Source organism: Anarhichas minor, unplaced genomic scaffold, assembly GCF_050575085.1.
Source record: "Anarhichas minor isolate MPS153535 unplaced genomic scaffold, ASM5057508v1 ptg000009l, whole genome shotgun sequence".
Lineage (NCBI taxonomy): Eukaryota > Metazoa > Chordata > Actinopteri > Perciformes > Anarhichadidae > Anarhichas > Anarhichas minor.
In genome coordinates, this window is record NW_027466455.1 from 6,413,479 (window position 1) to 6,436,796 (window position 23,318).

Below are 23,318 nucleotides of genomic sequence, written 5' to 3' on the forward strand. Positions count from 1 at the left end.
TGTCCCCAGGCTCCCCCGGGATGCACGAGAAATTCTTCAAAGTATCTCATTCTTCCTTTATCTATCACTGTTTCCACATAACATAGCTTACATGGTCAGAGTCTTCAGTTTCTGTTTAAAACCTATCAGTAATGTTCAGTAGATTGTAATATAGCTATATTTGACAACAATGAATGTATCGCCACACTGTATGTGAACCTGCACAAATATATGTGGCCAACAATTTAATCAACAGGAACTGTTCTTTTTTTGTCCGTTTCTGTGTGCCACTGCAGGTTACCTGTATGTTACCTGTCTCATCCAGAACTGTTCGGACAAAATGGTGACTGCTCAGTTTCTTGGCAAAATCGACCACAACTCACTGCTGGTGCAGGACAACTACATATTTGTAAAGGTAAACATCATTACAACAGGGGAGGTGAAGGGTAGAGTGGTGTATTATAGAAATATTTTAGTGAAACAAAAATGGTTTCTCATTCTGTTTTCAGATTTCCAAAATTTTAGTATCACTTTTTTCTGTTCAGGTTTTTTTTCTTGAATCTAGATTCAAGGTCAGGGTAACAAGTCTAGAAATTGATTTTCAAAACATTTTAATTTTAATTAGAAGGAAATGCTTTACATTCTTTGAATGTAAATGACATTGAGCATGCACAGCATAGAAACAGCATATGCGGACCACACCTGTTGTACTAAGCCTAAATAAGCCCATCATCCCTGATGAACAACACCTCCCACCCCATGCGGGACGCCCTGGCAGCTCCTTCAGCCACCGGTTGATTCACCCCCGGTGTGTGAAGGAGAGGTACCGCAGGTCCTTCCTTCCTGCCGCTGTCAGGCTGCATAACCAGCTGTACTCCCAGTAGACTACACAACACAAAAGTGCAATATAAATACTCTGTGCAATACTACAATTATTCTGTCTGTATATATATCATAGTTTTAGTTATATTTTAGTTATTGTGGATTAACTTAGTTACTATTCCGGTAACACTTTATAATAACGACACTATGAAGCATTAGTTAAGTATGAGTAAACACTTAATTCATCATTTATAAAGCATTGTTCCTACATTAACACTCATTAGTATGCAATTCATAACAGTTATATTCAGTTTTTTGTTGATCTTTACAGGCTTACATTTATGATTGTATTCTGAGATACACTCAAAACATTCAGGGCTTAAGACCTGGCAAAATGATCTTGCTAAGCTGCTGGTCAACGCAATAAATAAATCTATCTCCTGAATGCAGTGTCTGATGGTCACAGAAATGCACGGCCTCGTCAACCAGAGTCCTGCCAGTACCCTCGACGTGCGTGAAGGTGCCAGGGCCCGAACAATGCTGCTTGCAGCTTTCATTTTACCTTCAATATATAAATCTGTTTTTACCTCCTCTTCTTTTCCACAGTCTTCTTTTTCCCTCTTTGCAATGAAAGTGTGATTGTGTTTAAAGGTTATAATATAGTAATAATAATAAAAGCAAAATGTATAATAATAGATACAAATGGAGATAATACAGTCTGTCAAAAATGTGGATTTTAAGTGTGCAAATTTGTTGCATTTTTTCAGGTCACCACAGGAAATCCTACCAAGCACTACGTGTCCTATCGGCGCAACGAGTTCGTCCAGATGAGATTTCCCAAGTACGCCTTGCCAAAGGTAAAGCACACAAAAATGATACTTCTTTCACTGCTGATGTCACTTCAAACTAAACCTGGGGTATTCTGCTCTTGTTTTGTACAGGAAAGCTTAGCAGATAGCTAACAGTAGATCCATGAAATAAAGACTCAGGAATCCACAGTAGACTTTAGGCCTTTACTGAGAATCTCTCTTTTTGTAAAACTGTTAAAAAAATGATTTGGCATATAGCCATCATGCAAGAAAAAACATGTAGCCATTATCATGAAACATGCTTGACTAGTTAGCATCCAAGTAATTTTAACATTGATGTCACTGGAGAAATGCTAATCACGATTAGCATCTATTATTACAAAACAAATGGTAGACTAAAACAGAAAATACACAAAGAATAGTTCGTAGTACATCTTTACATGCTACATAAAGAAATACTTACAGACTTAGATCTTTAAAGGATACCAAACAGTTGAAGTGAAACATTGCTGCAGCATGTCCTCTCAGTAGAGTCAGAAACAAAGAAGGAACCAACTATGGCAAGAGAGGAGGGATCAGAATCACAACCGTTTATTTGCCAAAGTATGTTGCTCATACAAGGAATTTGACTAGGTGGAAGGTGCATAACATTAAACAATCAACACAGTGCAAAATACAAGACATGATTTAGAAACATATTGAAATTTACAATAAAATATAAAAATATGGTTAGTAAACAAACTAGAGTATATTAAAACAAGTATACGAGTGGCATGTGTATATTAATAGGGAAAGGAGTGCAAGGGTGTTTAAGAAGAAATTGTCTTGGGGATGTAAGTGTCAGAGTCAGTGGGGGTCCCGGGCTTTGTTAATGAGTCCAACTGAAGACGGGAAGAAACTGTTCTGATGGCGTAAGGTCTTTGTCCTGATGGTCCTCAGCCTCCTGCCAGATGGAAGGTGCTAACGTTTTGCTTTTTAAAACAGGTATCATTTAAAGGAGTGTCAGTAATTCTCTTCTCTGACAATCGAAGGATAATTTGTGCAAGGGGAGAGTCTGGTTTTCTGACAAGCTTTTTCAGCTTGTGCAGGTAACTTTCATATGGAAATGCAGAAAATTAGTCAAGGCAACCATGTCGTTGTACTTCATCTGCCAGATGGACCAAACCGTGGACATTATAAACAATTTGATCTTTGCCATATAGCTCACCAAAGTCACTGACAAAATATCTAAGTAAGGTGTGAGCATACTGTGCGTTACTAGATAGTCTAGGACTTACTAAAATGGCAATACCAGAGAAGAGTAGCATGAAATTGCTGTACATATTTCTGTCCAGAAAGGTTCCTAGCATTACAAGTCGTGTGTAACGGGTGTAGTTAGGACCCAGGAGCAGTACGACAACACCGGCACTGGTATGATTTAAGTTCTTTATTTTCAACACACGACAGGCAGAATATTCTCCGGAAGAATCAACAACAGGATTCTCGTGGTCAAGGACAGAAAGGCTGAGTAAGTTACCAGGGCAGAGGTAAGGCGAGGTAGTCCGGAACAGGCAGGGTCAGCAACAGAGAATCAGTCCATGGGTGAATGCGGGAAAGTTTAGCATGAATGCGGAGAACGATCTGGCAGTGAGTGTGTGTGAGGCAGGGGTTTAAATAGTGAAGAGGCAGAGTGAGCAGGTGAGAGTGATGAGCTGATGAGGTGAGTGTGACTGGCAGGTGCACTGAATGAACTGATTAGGTGAATGAAAGGTGGAAAAAGCTAGACAGAAGTGACAGAGCTGTGACATCGTGTGTACAGTAGAAACTGCCTTAATTCCGTGGCCTTCCACCGATCTAATTCTCTCAGCGATCTAGGCTTTCGGGCAAACTCCACAGGAATATAGGGACGCATTTCTATCAGTTTTGCCGACATTATTTCTACAATTTTTGCAGACACTCGGAAATTCAGAGGACCCCTGAGCCAGATGTGTAGCAATCGTCTAACAACACCTAAACAAACCAAATGCATGTAATCCAAAGGGAATTGAGAAACCATGCCAACACTGCTGCCAAGAAATGGATGTGGCCCCTCATGATGATGAATCTCATCAACCATGTTTTCAAATGATTCGTCTGTCCTGAGAGCAAAGTCTGTACATGGATATGTCATGCGTCTGTTAATGTATTTCCCAGGCTGCATAAATTTGTCACAACCATGGTAGCCATTGTGGTTCTTTGTGTTCTCAACAAATTACCTGGCTGGTGTGTCACAAATGACTGTGTCCAGTTGGAGTTTCAATGTCTTACCCGCTATATCAAAACCTTTTTCAAGCTGTTGTAACTCTGTAACAAAATCTTCAAGGAAGTCTTTTGCTGAGCTGGGTTTCTTTGGTCCACAGAATAAACCTATCACAACTGGTTCTTTCATGGGAACATTCAATAGCAGACCAAGGATGGGCCACTGTTGCAGATAGAGCTTTTGAATAAAGGAAGTCCATCTATGTTTATTTGCAACTTCAAAGTGAAACTGTCTGCCAGTGTATGCATGTACTTGGACAGTGTATTTCTCAGCAAAAGCAGAATACAAAGATAGTGGTACTGTCCCCCAGTCCTTTCCAGAATTAAGTATTTTGTCTTAGTTCTAAGAAGGGTCCTGGCATCCCTTGGAAGATCAGGATGGAAAATACGAAGTATGCCCAATAGTGTTGTCAAAGCAACCAAAGAAATGCCAAAGTGTATGGCCCAGTTGGAAATGCTTTCAGAGAGGGAAACTGTTTCAAGTTCATCATCAGAATGTTCTGAATCAGATGTCTGACTCTGCCCATCACAGCCCCCAACCACAAAACCATCAATTATGTCTGCATCTACTTCCATGCCACCTTCCTCCTCACTAAAGACTGCCCCAGTTGGAGTGTCTGGACAAGTTGTATCGTCTGTGCAATTTAGACTTTCAAAAAACTCTCCACTGACATCTACATGTCCCCTCTCTGGTGTCAGTTGAAAGTCAGTCAAATTTGTGCAGTCATCCCAAATTTGTTGAAGTATTTTTTCAACATCTTGAGGGGTCCTCCGTCTTAAGGTGGAGCTGGAGACAGGCCTAGTCTTTCTATTCATTTTATCTAAACAGAAACAAAAAAATTGATTACAACCATTGTTTGTAATGGGTCTTTTCTTTAAGCAAATATTTGTTCTTAATTTTATCTTTTGGTTCTTACTCTGTCTTTGTGCTTACATAGCATGTCAAGTTCTCTTCATAAAAACACTCTATTCTATAAACTATAAGATTGTATTTTAAATGATTAAAACAAATCTTGTCATTATAGCTCTAAGCGGAATCATATCATTAAAACTACTAGTGTTAGAAAGTTAAACAGGTTCCCTCTCCCTCTCAAATGTGTCTTTAAGTTGCTGTGAAAACATTTCCTTCAAACAACTGTGTATTCAATTTTCTTTTCTTTAGGGATTTAAAATGCGGCGGGGGGTCAGTCTGTAGATATAACGGATCGACAGCGTTGACGCTTCTGTTACCTCCTTTCAGCGAGGTTAAAGCTCTGAGGATGACATTGCAAACGTGTAAATCGGCAAATAAACCCACAATAGACACAAAATAAACTGGAAATAGAGACTGCTATACAGAAAATATACATTTAATTGACAATGCATGTCTTAAAATACTTGTCTTTAATATCAATGCATAAATCAAAACAACCGAATAGCAGAAGAAACAAACATGGGGCAAAACTGCACCATCAGGGACGTCAGTGTAGAGTTAGGCGTAAATAGAGGAATTTGTCACAGAATATGTAGGCAAGTTATGACTAAATCAAATGTACCTACGCACAGCATGCTAAGGTGACTCAAACACAAAACGATCTGGATGCAACTTTACCATCCCCCTTCATCCCCCTTGACGGTGCGCGATCCGTAGGCGGGGTGTATCCGGCGCGCATGGCCGAACCGAGTGCGACGGTACGGCGGATCTGTCGACCTGAGGGTGTATCCACCCTGGAGTCGACTGTTATCTGGGAAATCAACCTGCACCCAACCTAATTCATGTTATAGATTATACAACATGGGCTCAAACTTTTTTCTCGACCAAAAGATGTTTTTTTTCCAAATGGAACTATACATTCTGCCATTTCTCCTCGACTCTTCCCGCTTTGAGTCTCTTAGCAGTGATTGTCAGAGCTAGCTGCACATACAGTTGGTTTTGAGACCTGCATTTACTTTGACAGTCCGTTATGATACAAACACTAAAGCGCATTCACACACTTTCAGTTTTTTGTGGATCTTTTCAGGCTTACATTTATGATTGTATTCGGAGCTACACTCAAATCATTCAAGGCTTAAGACCTGGCAAAAATGACCTGGCTACGCCGCTGGTCTCGGCAGGAAATGCCGTTTAACTCATGCACTTAGTGTATGATGGTCACAGAAATGCATGGCCACGTCAACCAGAGTCCTGCCAGTACCCTCGACATGCGTGAAGTTGCGAGGGCCCGATCAATGCTGCTTGCAGCTTTAATTTAATGTTTGATGAAAAGGATGGCATTGGTAGCTTTCAAGCTATCCCTGTCACGGTTGGGTTTTGTGTGAGTGTGTGTGTGTGTGTGTGTGTGTGTGTGTGTGTGTGTGTCTCTCTCTCCTGATCATGCTCATTCTCTCCACCTGTGCCAAATCACCTGCCCCTGTTTTTTTCCTCTGCAAACACCACTCATTTCCACTCAGCTGCCGGCAATCCGCTCATCACCCCTCACATACTTATACTCCCCTGTTCCAGTTGCCGGATTATCTTTTGACTTTTTCCTCCCCGTGGACTCTTTGCTCTCCTGTGGTCATCTCTCATGTTGACCCTCTGCGTTCCACGGTTTGTGACTGCCTTTTTGTGTCAAAGCCCTTTTTTGTGACTTAGCTTTTTATTTTCAGTCTGGATTTTCCTCGCTCCCGGTTGGAGTAGATTTTGGTTTCTGTTTTTGTCTAAGTGCCCAGTAAAGAGCCTTGTTTTTCACCTCACCTTGTGTCCTGTGTTTAAGTCTGCGCCTGAGTCTCTTATCCACTCCTAAACCCACACGGTAAGCCGTGAACCGCCACAATCCCCCTACTTTTCCGTAAAATGGAGGCTGACTTTTAATTACTGCAACTCTTTCAAAATGGCATCCATTATTTTGGCAGTAGTGTCCATGAAGGTATGCTGTTGCAGCAGTTCTTTATAAAAAAGCTTTCAGTTGATCAAATAGTTCACGCACCTGTTCCTGTGAGTTCTATAGACAGTCATTTTCTTTCTACCTGCAACCAGCCATCTTGCCATCTTGGGAGAGCCTTTTCTTGTTGTTGTGAAGTGGAGCTTCTAAAGACGACCAACACACGTCTGGGTTTTTTACGGAACACTTTTACTGTCTGAAACTGCAGTATAACAACTGTTACAGTAAACAGAGCGCACTCTTGCACCCGACATCTAGGTTAATTCTTTATCATAGTAAAAGCACTTCCTGTTTCATGCTCTTCACAATAAAAGTACACATGCAATCAAACAATTTACAACATTCTCCCGCCCGATGAACAGTTGTTCATTACTACTCAGCCCGTTACTTTAACTTATCTCTAATGGATATATCAACTGAACAGGTCTCCTCAACAAACTGCCTGTAGAGGTATGAACAGTACAGGAACGAATGAGTCCATCCCTCCCAGGGAACAGTTCTTTAATCCTGCCCATCTTCCAGTTCTGCCTGGGCGTGTTATCCTCTCCAATCAGGATGACATCTCCCACCTTGAGCATAGTGGGTGTGGGTGTCTCACACTTGTGAGCTGATTTCAAGTCCATCAGGTAGTCCTTTCTCCAGCAGTTCCAAAAGCTGGTTAAGAGTCTCTGCCGGTACCTCCATCTCCGGCCCATGTCCTCTCTGCTCACGTTAGTTGCCTGGGACGGTGGCAGCATAGTCTTTGGCGGTAGAGAAGTTAATCTTTTCCCAACCAAGAAATGAGAGGGTGTGAGTGGTTGTGGCTCTGATGCATCCTCATGTACATAGGTAAGCGGCCTGGAGTTCAACACAGCCTCTATCTCTGTGAGCATGGTTGTCAACTCCTCAAAGTTCAGTGATGCCTTCCCCAGGACCCTCTTTAAGCAGGTTTTCACGGATCTCACAAGTCTTTCCCAGAAGCCACCCCACCAAGCAGCTCGCTCTGCAATAAACTTCCAGGTGATCCCCTTGTCAGTGAAAAACTCTGTGAGCTCTGATCCTCTGAATGACTTCCATAAATCCTTTAGATCTTGTTCTGCTCTTTTGAACGTTTTGGCATTGTCTGAATAAACAACCTTACACAGTCCTCGCCTTGCGATAAACCTCTTTAAGGCCAACAGAAAGTTTTCTGTAGTCTGATCAGAAACCAACTCTAAATGCACTGCTCTGGTGACAGCGCAAGTGAAAAGTGCAATATATGCCTTCTTAGACTGACCACTAGCCTTAACATATAATGGCCCTGCAAAATCCACCCCAATAACTTCAAAGGGAGGGGACTCGGTCACTCTGTCTCTGGGTAATGGAGCCGTGGACTGCTGTGCTGGTTTCACCTTCAATCTTCTGCAGATGTAGCAATGTGATACCATCTTCTTGACTAGCTGTCTCCCTTTTGGAATCCAATACCTCTCTCTCACTTGTACTAGAGTGTCTCTGACTCCAGAATGCATCACTCTCTCATGACAGTCCTGAACAAGTAACTCAGAGTATCTGTGATTTCTAGGTAGCACCCATGGGTGTTGCTGTCTAAAACTGAAATCAGAGTACTGTAGCCTGCCTCCTACACTAATAAGGCTATTCTCATCCAAGAATGGTTTCAAGTCTTTTATTTTTGAATCTCTCTTGATGTCCTGTCCAGATTTCAGCTGGACGATTTCTTGGCTGAAGCTCTGCTCTTGGGTCATCTTCACCCAATACACCTCTGCTGCAGTGAGCTCCTCTGAAGTTAGCTCTCCCTGAATCCTTTGACTACAACGGGCATTAGCTATGAATCTTTTCACCCATGCAGTTATTCTTAATGCAGTTTTTAACCTACTGTACTTCTCCAAGTCCAATAGTGGCTCAGCTTGTTCAGTGCTGGTCAGCTGTACTACAGCCTGAAACTTAGACCTAAGCTCAGTGTTCACCTCATCTTCAACACAGTCCTCATCCATGTCCTTTTCCACATCAGTTGATAGCAGTGAAGCAGGTCCGCTCCACCACAGCTGGCTTTGGATGAGGTTTTTGACGCTCTGGCCTCTGGTAGGTAAATCAGCAGGATTAGTTTTGCCATTGCAGTGACACCACAACTCTGGATTTGTGAGTCCTTGTATTTCGGTCACTCTGTTGGCCACAAATGGCTTCCACCTTTGTGCTGTGCTGCGTATCCAATGGAAAACAATCATTGAATCTGTCCACATGTGCAGCTGATTTCTTTCCATGTTGAGTGGCTTGAGGAGATTATTTCCTAACCTCGCTCCAATCAGTGCACCCATGAGTTCCAAGGGTGGTAAAGTCATTTTCTTAAGTGGGGCTATCTTTGACTTGGAAGCCACAAAGCTTGTTACAACATCTCCTTCCTTGTTCTGTCCTTGCAGATAGGCAACAGCACTCTCACTGGCGTCGCAGAAGACGTGCAGTTTTATCTGCAAGTTTGGTCGGATCTTGATCTGGTACCATCTTGGAATGTCCACCAGGTGGAGCTGTGGCAGCTCTACACACCACTAATCCCATTTTTCAGCCAAATCTGGGGGAAGCTGCTCATCCCAACCGATTCCCCTCTCCCATAGTTCTTGAAACAAACACTTTACTCGAATAGTGAATGGAGTGAGGAAACCGATGGGGTCGAAGACTCTGGCTGATGTCTTTAGCACACTTCTCTTTGTGTTTTCTTTGTCCTTTACAATGTCCAGTAATCCCTTTAAATCAAACACGAAACTGTCCTTCTCCGATCTCCATACCAACCCCAACACCTTCAGTACATTTCCACAAATTGCTGTGTCTGTTGTGTGCTCCACTCCCCTTTCTGTCCACTTGTCTCTCAGGTCTGGTGAATTTGTCACCCATTTGCACAGGTTCATGCCGGCGTGAGACAGAATCTCCTTTGCTGTTGTGGTAACTAGAAGTGCTTCATCCACATCACATGAGCTGGAGATAAAATCATCTACGTAGAGGGACTCTCTCAGTGCCTCCACTGTCTTATGCTGTTCCGCTTCATACTGGCTGATGTGGTTTCTTATTGTTGCAGATAACAGGAAAGGGCTGGGTGACACTCCAAAAACCACTCTACTCATTCTCATGATGCGCAGCTCATTTTTACAGTCTTTGGTTGGAGGTCCATGTAGCCACAGGAACCTCACAGCATCCTTGTCTCTTTCTGCTAGTTCTATCTGCAAGAAAGCCTTGGTGATGTCTGCCGTGAAGGCTATCTGGTGGAGTCTGAACTTTATCAGCACATCTAACAGATTTGGGTTCAGGTTGGGCCCAGTCAGTAAACAGTCATTAAGGGAGGGGCAACTCTCTTCGTGTGATGATGCATCAAATACAACCCTCAGTTTAGTTGTTACCTTATCTTCTCGAAGAACAACATGATGTGGCATGTAGTACTTCACAGCCTCAGTTGGCTCTGCCGCTGAGGTGTGCTCTGGTACATCCTTGCAGATGCCTTGCTGCAGATAATCTTGTATGACATCATTGTACCTTGTGTACAGCGTTGCATCCATGTTCAGTCTCCTCTTGAGGCCTTCAAATCGTCTCCTTGCAACTCTGAAGTTGTTTGGGAGATCTGGTCTGTCAGGTTGCCACGGCAACTCAACTCTGTAGCGGCCATCCTTATACTTTATAGTCTTCTCAAAGTTCTGAAGAGCTTCTGTTTCTTCTGGGCTCTGGGTTTTTTCATGAACGATACCCAGTGACTCTACTTCCCAGAAAGCATGTAGTTGTTTGGCTATTTGAGTGTCCTCATCTAGGCTGATGTGCATGCAAGTGGCATCGGTTACACTGGATGTGGTAACTGGACCCTGCAGTACCCATCCGAAGCTGCTTTCAACGGCTACTAGTGATTCTGTTATTCTCTGAACTTTGCCAGTCACTATTTTCCAGTAATAGTCTGCTCCTATTAACACTGACAGTTCTGGATCCTCAGTGCCCTCTGGTAGAAAATCAGCAAGTTGAAGACCTCTTCTCTTTAACTCCTCTTGGATAGGTTCGCTGGGGACCTGTATCACAGCCGTGCACAGTTGAGGGGTTTCCACTGCTTCAATCTCAATTTTTTGCTGTGTATTCCACACGTTTTCCAGTGACACTCTCACGATGTTGCGACGTGCAGTGACAGGAGCAGTGGACCCAAAGGTGTGGATGTGCAGCGTCTCTTGCCTGACCACTGGCAGTTTTAGTGCTTTAACTACATCTTCGCAAATTAAGCTTTTCTGGCTACCTCCATCTATCAGGCAGCGTACCATTTTCCTCCCCGCTGGGGCTACTGCCCATGCCTTGGCTGTCTGGAGCAACACTGTGTTCTGAACGTCCGCTCTCGGTTTCACTGTGCTGGACACAGAGGATACCACAGCATCTGTACCACCACTGTCAGCGTCTGGCTTAGCTTCACTTTGATCACAAACTGACTGGTGATGTCTGCGATGGCACAAGGCACATGAAACACCCTTGACTCTGCAGAATTTCGCTATGTGTTTTGGACCGAGGCACACGTAGCATCTTCCCAGCTTTCTCAGTTTCTCCTTGCGAGCAGCCACAGAACTGTCTGGACAGTGTTCGGGTTTATGGTTGGCACTGTCACAATACACACAGGTCTGACAAACATTACTTGCTGTGTGCAAAGCCGTTGCTGAAGGCACGTTCCATCTTTTAGGTTTGTTTTCATAAACGGGGTCTGGCTTACCAAATGATCTGTTATTTGGTGGAAAGTCTCTTTGTGTGTCACCTGGTCTGGTGAGATGAAGAGCTCTCTCTCTGCTTTGGACTTCAATTTGCAGGAACTGGACGAGCTCAAGCACTTTCCATTCGCCACTGGAGTCTGACTTGCGGGTGTAGTCTAGTGCAATATCTTCTGGTATGAGCTGAAGCAGTACTGGGCATAGCAGGCAGCCATATGTGTTGCTGTGAACCCCTAAGGATTCTAGACTTCGGATCTGTATTTCACATTCATCGTACAGGTGCCTGAGAGCTACAACATCTGATGATCTTTTCACAGGAGCCAAGTTTAGCAGTCTGGACATATGTGCACTTATTACAATGTCCTTTCTTCCAAAACGGCTCTGAAGCAGTTGTACTGCGGCATCATAATTATCATCTGTCATAGTTAGTCCTGCCACAGATCTTGCAGCAGCTCCGGTCAGATAGGATCTCAGGTAAGTGAACTTTTCCCTTTTACACAGTGTGTGGATAGCTGTTTCATATTGTGACCAGAATTCTTGCCACTGGCTTATTTCTCCGCTGTAGTTTTCTATCACCAACTTAGGCAGTTTGACAGTATGCTTATTTAGCGATCTGACTGAACTTGAATTTGCATCGCTCACCCGCACACTCACGGATTCCTCTGCCCTCTGAATGGATCTTGTGGCACGGGTTTTCAATGTGAGGATGCGGTCCTGGTATTCCTGAGCGGTTGCAATCTCTGACTCAAGCGCATCCGTCTCCGTTCCTTCTTCAATGCCTTTGTCTAAGTCGAATAAACTTTCTTCTCTCGTTGACAATAGTGTTAACAGCTCACGGAGTCTCTCACAGTCTGGCACATCTTCGCTCACCTCTTCTTCAATGTGAGTTAACAGCTTCGTTGTCGAGGTGCGTATTGTTTTACGCTTCTTTTTCATCCGTTCAAATTGTGTGGCCATCTCTCCAGCTAGCGTTAGCTTTAGCGTTAGCGTTAGCTTCCAACTTCGTCTAAGTTTAAAGTCTCAGTCTTGACTTCCCGGGTTTCGGCTCCAAAATGTTGTGAAGTGGAGCTTCTAAAGACGACCAACACACGTCTGGGTTTTTTACGGAACACTTTTACTGTCTGAAACTGCAGTATAACAACTGTTACAGTAAACAGAGCGCACTCTTGCACCCGACATCTAGGTTATTTCTTCTATCATAGTAAAAGCACTTCCTGTTTCATGCTCTTCACAATAAAAGTACACATGCAATCAAACAATTTACAACACTTGTAGGCCCCAACTACACAGAAGGAAAAGAAAGTCTGACTCAATCGGGTTTTAGTCACAATTTCTCTTTTTAAGTTTATTGTCATATACATATACGAAATTTGTCCTCTGCATTTAACCCATCCCTAGCTTATTGAGAGCAGTGGGCTGCTGAGAAGCACCCGGGGAGCAGTGTCTTGCTCAGGGACACTTTGGCATAGGACACATAGCAGCCAAGGATCGAACCGCCGACCTTGTGGTTGCCGGATGACCCTCTCTACCCAGTGAGCCACGGCCGCCCCCGTTTTTTTTTTGTGTGTTGCAAAAAGAACACTTGAAACCTCTTATGAAACTTTGGTGAAGGTAATACTGAGGATTGAAAAGGTTTTTGGCAGATTATTTCCACAGGTTTCTCAGCACAGGGTGTGCCTCACCAGTGCATGGTGACACTGTGTACACATACAAAATAATTCTACTCTGGTATTTTGTTGCTCGCATGGTAAATGTACATGCACAGAAATATGAAAAAGAAAAAATGTGTATAGATTCAGAAAATACTGACTCTCCCTTTTTGACCTCCACTTCTCTCTCCAACCTCCCCATCTCTGCCCTCAGGATGTTCAGATAGTGAGTACAGACGAGAACCAGGTCTTCCTCGCTCTCCAGGAGTGGTACCAGTCAGACACATATAACCTGTACCAGTCTGACCCCCAGGGCATCTACTACTCCATTGTCCTGGAAAATGTCCGCAGCACCAAGCAGCCAGAGGAGAATGTCCTCATCGACATTCTTGAGGTGAGTTGGGGTGGAGGAGTAGAATAGCCATTTCACTATGCCACGAGTACCTTAACAGGGAGAGGGAGGCATCCTAATCAGACACCTGAACCACCTCAACTGGCTTATTTCACTGCAGTGGAGCAGGGATTCTACTCAGAACTCTTGCCAGTGAGGCTGTGGCTGGGGTGGGTATTGTGTTTTATTATCCTTTTAGCTCTTTGCAGGCTCCTCTTGTCACCAATATCACTGATGCCCAATAGATGGGTACCAATGATGTTCTGGGCAGTTTTAATCACCCGCTGTACAGCACTCCTGTCCTGGGTCGTGCACATCTAATGCCAGTTTGTAATGTTTCCTGTCAGGATGCTTTATATTGCTCCTCTGTAAAAATGTACAAGAACTTGGCACAGGAATTTTGCCTTCTTAAGTTTCCTTAAGTAATACAGACGTTTATGAGCTTTCTTCTCTTGGATGGAGATGTGTGAGATCCACATCAGGTTGTTTGTGATGCTGATTCCAAGGAACTTAAAGCTGTTAACTTGCTCCATCACAGCTCCATTGATGTAGACAGGCGTGTGCGTCTTTGCCTCCTTTTTTTCTAAAATTAACAATCACCTCCTTGGTTTTTCTGACATTGCACAGTAGGTTGTTCTCTGAGCACTACCCTGTAAGGTTGTTGATTTTCTCTATATATTAAGTCTCATTGTTGTTTGTAAATCCGGCCGTTGAAGGTAGTGTCATCTTAACTTCTCAACAGAGTTCTATTCACGTTTGGGGTAGTAGTCGTGGGTGTCCTGTGTCCAACACTAGAGTGGAGCAGGTTTGGCTGCCAATCCAAACTGTCTGGGGTCTGTTTGTGAGGAAGTCTAAAAACCAGTTGCAAGATGAGGTACTCAAGCCTAGAGTGCTACATGTACCAATCAGTTTCATGGGGGAGATTGTGTTGAAGTCTGAGCTCAAATCAAACAACTTTCTGATGTCGGTGTTGTGTTGGAGAAACAGTTTCTCAAAGCGCTTCATCAGGTTGGGGGTGTGTATATACGTGTGTGTGTAAATATACATGTGTATATATATATATATATATATATACACACAGTATGTGTATAGCAGTGGTGGGCCGTAAAGGCCTGCAAAGCCTTCTCTGCTGGCCTAAACAGAATCACAAAGTTATAGCTATTTTATAATTTTTCATAAATACACTACATGTATTATAATTTATAAAAATATTTTTCCCATCTTATTTTCTCATTGCACAGCTACTGTCTTCCTCAGTTGCTCTGCTTCCAGTGCAGCTTGTTTTAAGTAGAGCTTTTATCCAATCAGATTTCACCTCTGTCTCTAGGTAAGAAGAGAGGCCCGAGGCCTGCAGACTCACAAGTGAATCCCTTTGCAGTTTAAGTGAATGGGGACGATATTGTTGATTGTCATAGTGTTCAACCAATCAGATCTTTAGTTTGACATGTTGGGCGCATTCTTTGACGTGCCAGAGCCTGCTAGCTGGCCTACAAGTACGTGATTGGTCAGTGGGCTAGCGTGACATGTTGGGCGGTGACAATCCCAAAATCTGCTGCCTCTGTCGAGCGGACATTTTTAGCCCTCAAACGCATTAAAACCTATTCAAGAAATACAACTGGGGAGGCTCGACTGTCTTCACTGGCGTCCATGAATCGAGGACTTCTTACTGGAACTAAAACGCACGGATGTACTGAACAACCGTGAGATTAAACTCTTTGTTAACAAAGAAAGGAGGATGGACTTTGTCTTTAAATAGTGAACAGCAGCTCTGGTAAGTTAAATGCGTTTGTTTTTACATCTGCAGTAGCTTTAATATGCTTGTTTATATATTATTATTTGTACAACAATTTTTGTTTGGTTTAATATGTGATGGGAACCATTGTTACGTCCAATGTTGCTCTGGGGACATATTTAGCAGGTGCCAGTGTTGGCAACTTGGCGACTTTCCAAACCCTCATGGAGACTCTTTTGTCAAAAGCTACTAGTGACAAATCTAGCGACTTGTTCTGGTGTTATTGGAGACTTTTCTGGTGTTTTGACGTAAAAGCACGTACGTTCTGCACTGTCGTGAACGAGCAGCGGGTGTTGCCGTGAGCCCCTCCGCCGCCGCCCACAGAAGCCTCGCGCAGCAGTCCCAGCTGCAGTCAGAGCAAAGAGGAGACGCACTCTCAGCAGATAGTGTATCTATAGGTGTTGGCTTCAATTTTACTCGAAACAAATAATAACCGTATAGCCCAAAATCACAAATTAGGCTCAGAAGGCTTTACAATCTGTACACATACAACATCCTCTGTCCCGGAATCCTCACATCAGAACAGGGAAAACTCCCCCCAAAAAACCCTTTAATGGGGAGAAAAGAGGAAGAGACCTGTGGGAGAGCAACAGAGGAGGGATCCCTCTCCCAGGATGGACAGAAGTGCAATAGATGTCATGTGTACAGAATGAACAGCGTAACTCTGTTATGCTGTTCATTCTGTACACAACACATTCAATGCATATGACAGGACCATGGCAGGAGGCAAAACCAGGGTCCAGGTATAACCACGATCCATGGAAACCTGTGAGGCGAGAAAGCAGAAAGACTCCGGGGAAGAAGCAAAGTTAGTAATGAGCATTAATGGGATATCAATTCATACAGAAGGAGATACAGAAGAGGAGATAGGAGCTCAGTGTATCCTAGGAAGTCCCCCAGCAGTCTAGGCCTATAGCAGCTTATATAGGGGCTGGTCCAAGGTACTCCAATCTGTTTAAGGACACAGAAATGTTGTGGCAGAGCCTGATCTTGAATCTCCCATGTTATCCTTGCCTTCCTTTCATTCTGTATGTCCGGAGAAAATGAATCAAGGAGAGAAGGAATCGGTAGAGAGGAAGTGTTGGAGTGAAAAGAAGAGGTAGTGCGCAACAGAGGAAATGGCCCTCACTGTGTCACAGCTCTGTCACTTCTGTCTAGCTTTTTCCACCTTTCACTCACCTAATCAGTTCATTCAGTGCACCTGCCAGTCACACTCACCTCATCAGCTCATCACTCTCACCTGCTCACTCTGCCTCTTCACTATTTAAACCCCTGCCTCACACACACTCACTGCCAGATCGTTCTCCGCATTCATGCTAAACTTTCCCGCATTCACCCATGGACTGATTCTCTGTTGCTGACCCTGCCTCTTCCGGACTACCTCGCCTTGCCTCTGCCCTGCGAACTTACTCAGCATTTCTGTCCTTGACCACGAGAATCCTGTCGCTGATTCTTCCGGAGAATATTCTGCCTGTCGTGTGTTGAAAATAAAGAACTTAAATCATACCAGTCCCGGTGTTGTCGTACTGCTCCTGGGTCCTAACACTGCAGAACTAATTTCCTTCTCCTCTCTCATCATTCACTCCAGGCTGTACTCTCATCACTTGCAGTAGATAGAGACAGAGAGGTTAACAATATACCCAGGATGGATAAAGACTTAAAGCACAAGGAGCAATAAAATTGAGAAAAAGTTAAAATGCTGAACAGAAGTGGAGAGATGAAGTGACAGAAAGGCAAGGCTAGTTTATTTGTATAGCACATTTCAACAAGGTAATTCAAAGTGCTTCACATAAAACCATTAAAAGCATCAAAACATGAGGCAAAAGAAAAGGAGATTTAAAAACAATTAAGAACATTCATTGTCAAGTTCTCCATTTTTTACTGTTAAGTTAAGTTCTTAACGTCTGCATTTTCCCCACTTGAAAAGGATCGAGTCCACCTGAAGGGTCCCAACTGGATTCCACTCAGAAACCAAACAACTTTTTCTTTTTCCTCCCTTTATTTTTGGTAGGTTCAGTTCAGTTCAGTTCAGCACGCCACTCAGTTCAGTTAGCCACTTAGTTCAGTTAGCTTAGCACCTCTAGCCTTTTGGCTTTAGCACTTTTAGCACTGTTAGCACTGCTCAGTTCATTCAGTCAATCAGGTAAAAACCCTTTAAATAGAAAAGAAACAGAACCCATATTAAATACACAAATTAATTTACACAGGCAAAGCTTTCATGATAGCTTGATTAAATAAAGCACCAGTGTCAAATCCTATAATCTAAAAATGCCTTGATATTAATAAATACAGTTAATGTTATATCATGTATATTTACAATCCCATCAGTGAATAATTTAACCTCTTATTACAAGTTACCGCAACCAGATAAAACACATTTGTGGGCAGTCAATCATTAACCAACAGCATTCCAAAACAAAGGGTTATCTGTGTATGCAGCTGTGAAGATCGCCGTGGCGTGATGCTAATGCTAATGCTAAAAAACTGGTCGGCAGTTCTCTTCACATCAGCTTCAAAGTCTCAGTTATTTGTGCAGTGTCAGCTCCCTTACCGGCTGCCTCTCCAGACCTTTCCGACTCGTCAGTCATGCAGTGACGGCCGCAGATCTCCACACGATACGATCTCGACGGTACTTCCTTGTCCAATTTTCGGACCGTATTTTCTGCGACCCTGTGTGTTACTGCGTCTCTGGTTATATACCTCCAGGCAGATTGGTTCCGCCCTGCTTTCCCTCCGAACACTCACACAGTCAGTATCAATCCCTTTACAAACGGCTTCATTAATTATTTCATTTACCATTAGTTTAAATTCCTTTCCGTTATCTATATTGTTTCTCTCTTCATAAAAGAAAACCCCTGTTTGACTTGACATTCATTGAAACAATAAAAACTCATTAAAACACTAAAAAGCAGTGTGAGAAATAAAATACTGTAGTAAAATGCAGAAATGCAGGAAATTGATTAATATATTAATTGAATCTGGTTCAATTAAAGGCAGCAGCAAACAGAAAAGTCTTCAATCTTGATTTAAAGGAGCTGAGGGTCTCAGCAGACCTGCAGCTTTCTGGACTTTGTTCCAGATATGTGGAGCAGAAGAACTGAACGCTGCTTCTCCATGTTTAGTTCTGACTCTGGGAACAGAAAGTAGACCGGTCCCAGACGACCTAAGGGGTCGGGATGGTTCATAAGGCAGCAGATCAGAGATGTGTTTTGGCCCTAAACCATTCAGTGCTTTATAAACCAACAGCAGGATTTTAAAGTCAATTCTTTGTTGGACAGGAAGCCAGTGCAAAGACCTCAGAACTGGAGTAATGTGATCCACCCTCCTGGTCTTAGTGAGGACTCGAGCTGCAGCGTTCTGAATCAGCTGCAGCTTTCTGACTGACTTTTTACAGAGACCTGTAAACACACCGTTACAGTAGTCCAGTCTGCTGAAGATGAATGCATGGACAAGTTTTACCAAAGAAAGGAGAGAAGCTAGAAGTCCAGAGAGAATACAAGTTATGAGTCAGTTTGATGACTTCATGACCTTACCTCTCTCTTGTGCTATTGTTACACATGTTTTAGCATTTACCATGACACTGTAATTTCCACCTGTGTTCACAGTGGCCACTTTTAAACAAAATCTGCATAGGGTCACTTTAAATGAGCATTTCAGGTATTTTTTCAAAGTTAACCCTAGTTGTTCCACTTTGTATCCTAGGTGCATGGAATCAAAGGAGTCTTTCTGGCCAATCAGAAGATCAATGGCAAAGTGACAACTGTCATCACCTATAACAAAGGGCAAAACTGGGAACCGTTGGTCCCACCTACCACTGACATGAATGGCAAGCCGAACAGCTGCAAAGCAGTAAGTAGTGACCTCACAAAAAGTTCCTTTTACTTTTTTTCTGTATTTAATCTACAACCTGAGATGAGCAGCTTTAAAGGGAAGGCTTTCAAAGCCAATGTATGTTTGCATACCGGCTGACAACAATACAGCTTCCAATAGAGCTGAGTGACCTAAAACTCTGCCAAATTGAAAAGTTTAAGAAATCTTATAGGCTAACTATAACTAACCAGCTAATCAGTTGACATACATGCAAACCCCACATAAACCTCTGTAAAACCACAACTGGCCAATTTTGGTTTTTGTACAGATCTGATATAACATAAGTGAGCTTTAAAGGTGCTGGTAGTTAGATTTTGTTAACCTTGCACGGCAGTTGGATTATTGTGATACCAATAGATTACACAAGAATCAGGGGTTTGAGATCACACAAAAATCCATCCCAACAAGCTGTAATGCACTTGTGTCTGAACCACATTGCTATAGATCAATCAGCATCCTGTAAGGCACTATTGGCAGCTACAGGCCTGATTTAGGTGTGTGATGTGACAACACAGAGAGGGGAGAGAGGTGTTTGTTCAAAACAACAATGGTGGCTCCTTAAGAGATTAGCATAGATGCTGCAATAGTATCAGTTATATCAGAACTGGAAAGCATTTCTTCATTGAAAGAAGAACAAAACATGACACTGAAGCCTTTTCTTGATGTTTTTGCTCCTCTCCCGACTGGCTGTGGTAAGAGTTTGATTGGCAATTGGTTCATCAGACTTCCTGCCAAGCATTTTTTTTAAAGCACCTGCCCTTTTCCAAATAGCCTGTCGCTTCCCAGGTAGTTGTTTGTAACACACCATCTGGTTTCTTACCTTTGGACTGAACCAGGCTAACTGTCGCTTTGTGCTTAGCTAAGCTAAACATCTGCTGGCTCTAGCCTCATATTTAACGTAATATGACAGTGGTAACAATCTCATGATCCAACTCTCTACAGAAAAGCAAATTTGTGTTTTTCCCAAAATGTCAAACTGTTTCTTTAACATGCATGTTATCCTGTTCCGAAAACATGGAGTTTTCATCTTTAAGCATCCTTAAACCATCTGTATGTTGTACAAACTATGTCTTATTCCGATGTTTTTTTAATAGTAAATATACGAGCAAGTTCTTTTCAACAGATCCGGGATAAATTTTCTTAATTTAGGTGTTTTTTCTGAAGGATAGAGCAATTAATTGGTCTGGAGAGGAACAGCTTATCACAAAGACTGGACACAAGGGAAAACGGCTAGCCTGGCTATGTGTAGTGAGGAATAAGTCCTAGTTGTAGGTGTCAAAAAATTTGGTCTGCCCTGGACAACTGAAGAATACAAGATCTATGTGTGGATGCCCGAGCACTGTTAGCCCTTGGCCCCTTGATTAATGTGGGGCAATAGAGGGCAGCTTCATCTACAAATAATTGACAATAACAACTTTGAGTGGAGAAAATAAAAATAAATAACTTGCTGGGTTGACCATTTAGATTAAGCCTAAATCTAGTTAAGTTAGACCAGTGTCTACTCCCCTATTGAAGGGAGGTTCTAACATTCAATGTGACAGAACAAAGAACTCTTGGAAAGTCTTTTTACAGTAGATGGCACTTCTATTATTTTTAAAAACAGATGTCCCAAGCCTTGCCTCATAACTAGTCTGTACCAGGCCGTGGAGGGGGGGATGATTCACAGCAATGGCTACACTTGCTTTCTGCACACAGTGACTTATCGTGTTGAAGGCTATTGCTACACAAACATTTCTTTAGCTGAGGACTTCACTTCACTGTGCCCCAGATCCATGCAGTCAGAAGCTAAGGCCCTCGATCAAAACTCACAGCACTTTTGCAAGTCGCACACACGGGTAGTTCGCTTTATTTTTATGTTTTCTCCGAAGCAAGAGCAGCGGTCCTCCCTCGTTTCGCTTCCTTCTGATTGGGTGCTACACCTGTCACAAATGAGACTAGAGGCAAGGACATAATTACCACTACCTAAACTATTCATAAGATTACATTCATATAAAAGTAAAACAATCCTCCTACCAGCACCTATGAAGTTCACTGATTACTTACCACATTACTTCTTATGTGTTTAATCTGCATAGCAGCATTTTTTATACTGGTTCTGTGTGATTTGTACAGATTAAACAAGATGATGGCAGGGGCTTCATATTTACCGTACCAACATGAGTGGTGTACATTTTTTCAACTCTCTGCAAAGACGCAAATATGCCTATTCTCCCAAAAAATGTACTTGTCCGGTGTGTCAGACTGTTTTCCCACATCTTTTATTTACCAAAAATCCTTAAGAAAAGGTATGACGCCAGTAGCATACCCCTAACTTGCACAGGCCAGTTCAGGGAATGAAATATAGGGAAGTCGCAGCCATAATTCATGCAAGGTTATCATAGAACTAAGAATAAGGTTTTCTTTCAAATGATTTTGTAGGCAAAAGTTTTTGTTTGTGTACCAATGAGACAGACAAAGTGAAAATGTATGCAGTTTATGTAATGCTTTTAGCCCCACCACGACAGGGAGTGGTGCTTTGCTTTTACTTTCAGATACAACCAATATTAGTCTATTAGATGGTGAAACAGTGTAGCCAATGTCCTGTGGCAGAATTATCCTCACATCGACACTCGACAATGTTTGCATTCTGCAGCCGGACTGTCAACTCCACCTCCACCTACGCTGGGCAGACAACCCCTATGTGTCTGGGACAGTCCACACCAAAGACTCTGCTCCAGGTCTCATCATGGGTGCTGGTAAGTCTCTAGAGGAACATTTATTTTAATTTATTTGACTGTTGGACCTTCTCCCCACCTGAAATTTATAAGTCACATCAATTTTATTTATGTAGCCCAATATAGCAAATCACAAGTTTGCCTCAAGAAGCATCACTATCTGTACAGCATGCAGCAACCTCTGTCCTTAGAACCTTGGTTTAGATATGGAAAAACTCCCACAAAAAAACCTGGGAAATAACTGATCCCTCGCCATGGGCGAACAGACATGCAATAGATGTTGTGTGTACAGATAACCAACATAATCAAATTATAATATGAACAATTGGGCTGAAAAACAATGTATAGATAGATTGTGAACATATAGGAAGAGAGAGAGAGTCCAAAGAAGGACGGCAAGTTCTACATGAGCTCCTATGTTTGCATGCATTTTGTCCTTTTCAAATTGAGAAGAACAAAGTAAAAATGTTAACAGCTTAATGACAAGATTAAGGACAACAGGAAAGTTAAACTGGAAGAAAAACAAGAGAACACAAAATTCTCCATGAATTGAAAAAAATGACAAGAGCTAGACCGAGCTTGTGGCTATGAGAGAAGAAACAGGAGGAAAACTGACAAACAACAGATACTGAAATAGGAGTGAGTAGACCTCCATATAACTGGTATAAGAAACATCACCCCTGGACGGTTGAAAACATTACACTTGTTCAAGTGTTACAAATAGACAAAGAAAACTCTATTTGAGTTTAAGACAAACAGTGACAGTTGGATATCAAAAGTGTCAGTTGCAATCAGTGGCAGCTAAATGTGATATTGGAAGCTAGCATTGGATGCGAAGAGCAAGGATATAAAATAAGTAATTACGTCACGGATCTCACATTGGTGTCAAGTCAGTAGTATTCTACACTTTGCACTTTTTGTCCCTGGTGCTACACTTAATATGTTGTCTGTATTTAGGCAGTTCTTTGCTGAGGTTTGCTCTGTTGAAGTCCCCAAGAACAATGAGCAGGGAGTCTGGATGTTTGTGCTCCATGTTGGTGATCTGCTCAGCCAGGTGTTGGAGCGCCTCACTCACACAGGCCTGAGGTGGGATGTAAACACCGACCAGAATAAATGAGGAAAACTCCCGCGGTGAATAAAATGGTTTGCAGACTATTAAAAGTGTTTCCAAGTGAGGGCTGCATGATTCCTTTAACACTGTGACATCAGTACACATTTCCGCGGGTGATGACAGGGAACACAGGGAACTGAACCAGGACTTTATAGGATGGTGCCAGCGGAACCGCCTCCAGATCAACTCTGGTAAAACCAAAGAGCTGGTGGTGGACTTCCGCCGGGGTAAACACTCTCCTCCGGTACCAGTGAACATCCAGGGAATGGACATTGAGATTGTGAGATCTTATAAGTACCTGGGTGTTCACTTG

The 23,318-nt window shown here is 42.7% G+C and overlaps 1 protein-coding gene across 1 annotated transcript in view; it reads left to right on the forward strand.

Annotated features, from left to right (window-relative positions):
* Positions 1–23,318, forward strand: part of sorcs2 (sortilin-related VPS10 domain containing receptor 2) — a 284,143-nt gene that overhangs the window by 215,857 nt on the left and 44,968 nt on the right. Inside the window, exons 7-11 of the mRNA XM_076087245.1 lie at positions 276–394; positions 1,569–1,658; positions 13,342–13,521; positions 19,013–19,159; positions 21,813–21,915. Of these exons, the coding sequence (XP_075943360.1) occupies positions 276–394; positions 1,569–1,658; positions 13,342–13,521; positions 19,013–19,159; positions 21,813–21,915 (639 nt within the window). The remainder of the gene's footprint in view (positions 1–275; positions 395–1,568; positions 1,659–13,341; positions 13,522–19,012; positions 19,160–21,812; positions 21,916–23,318) is intronic.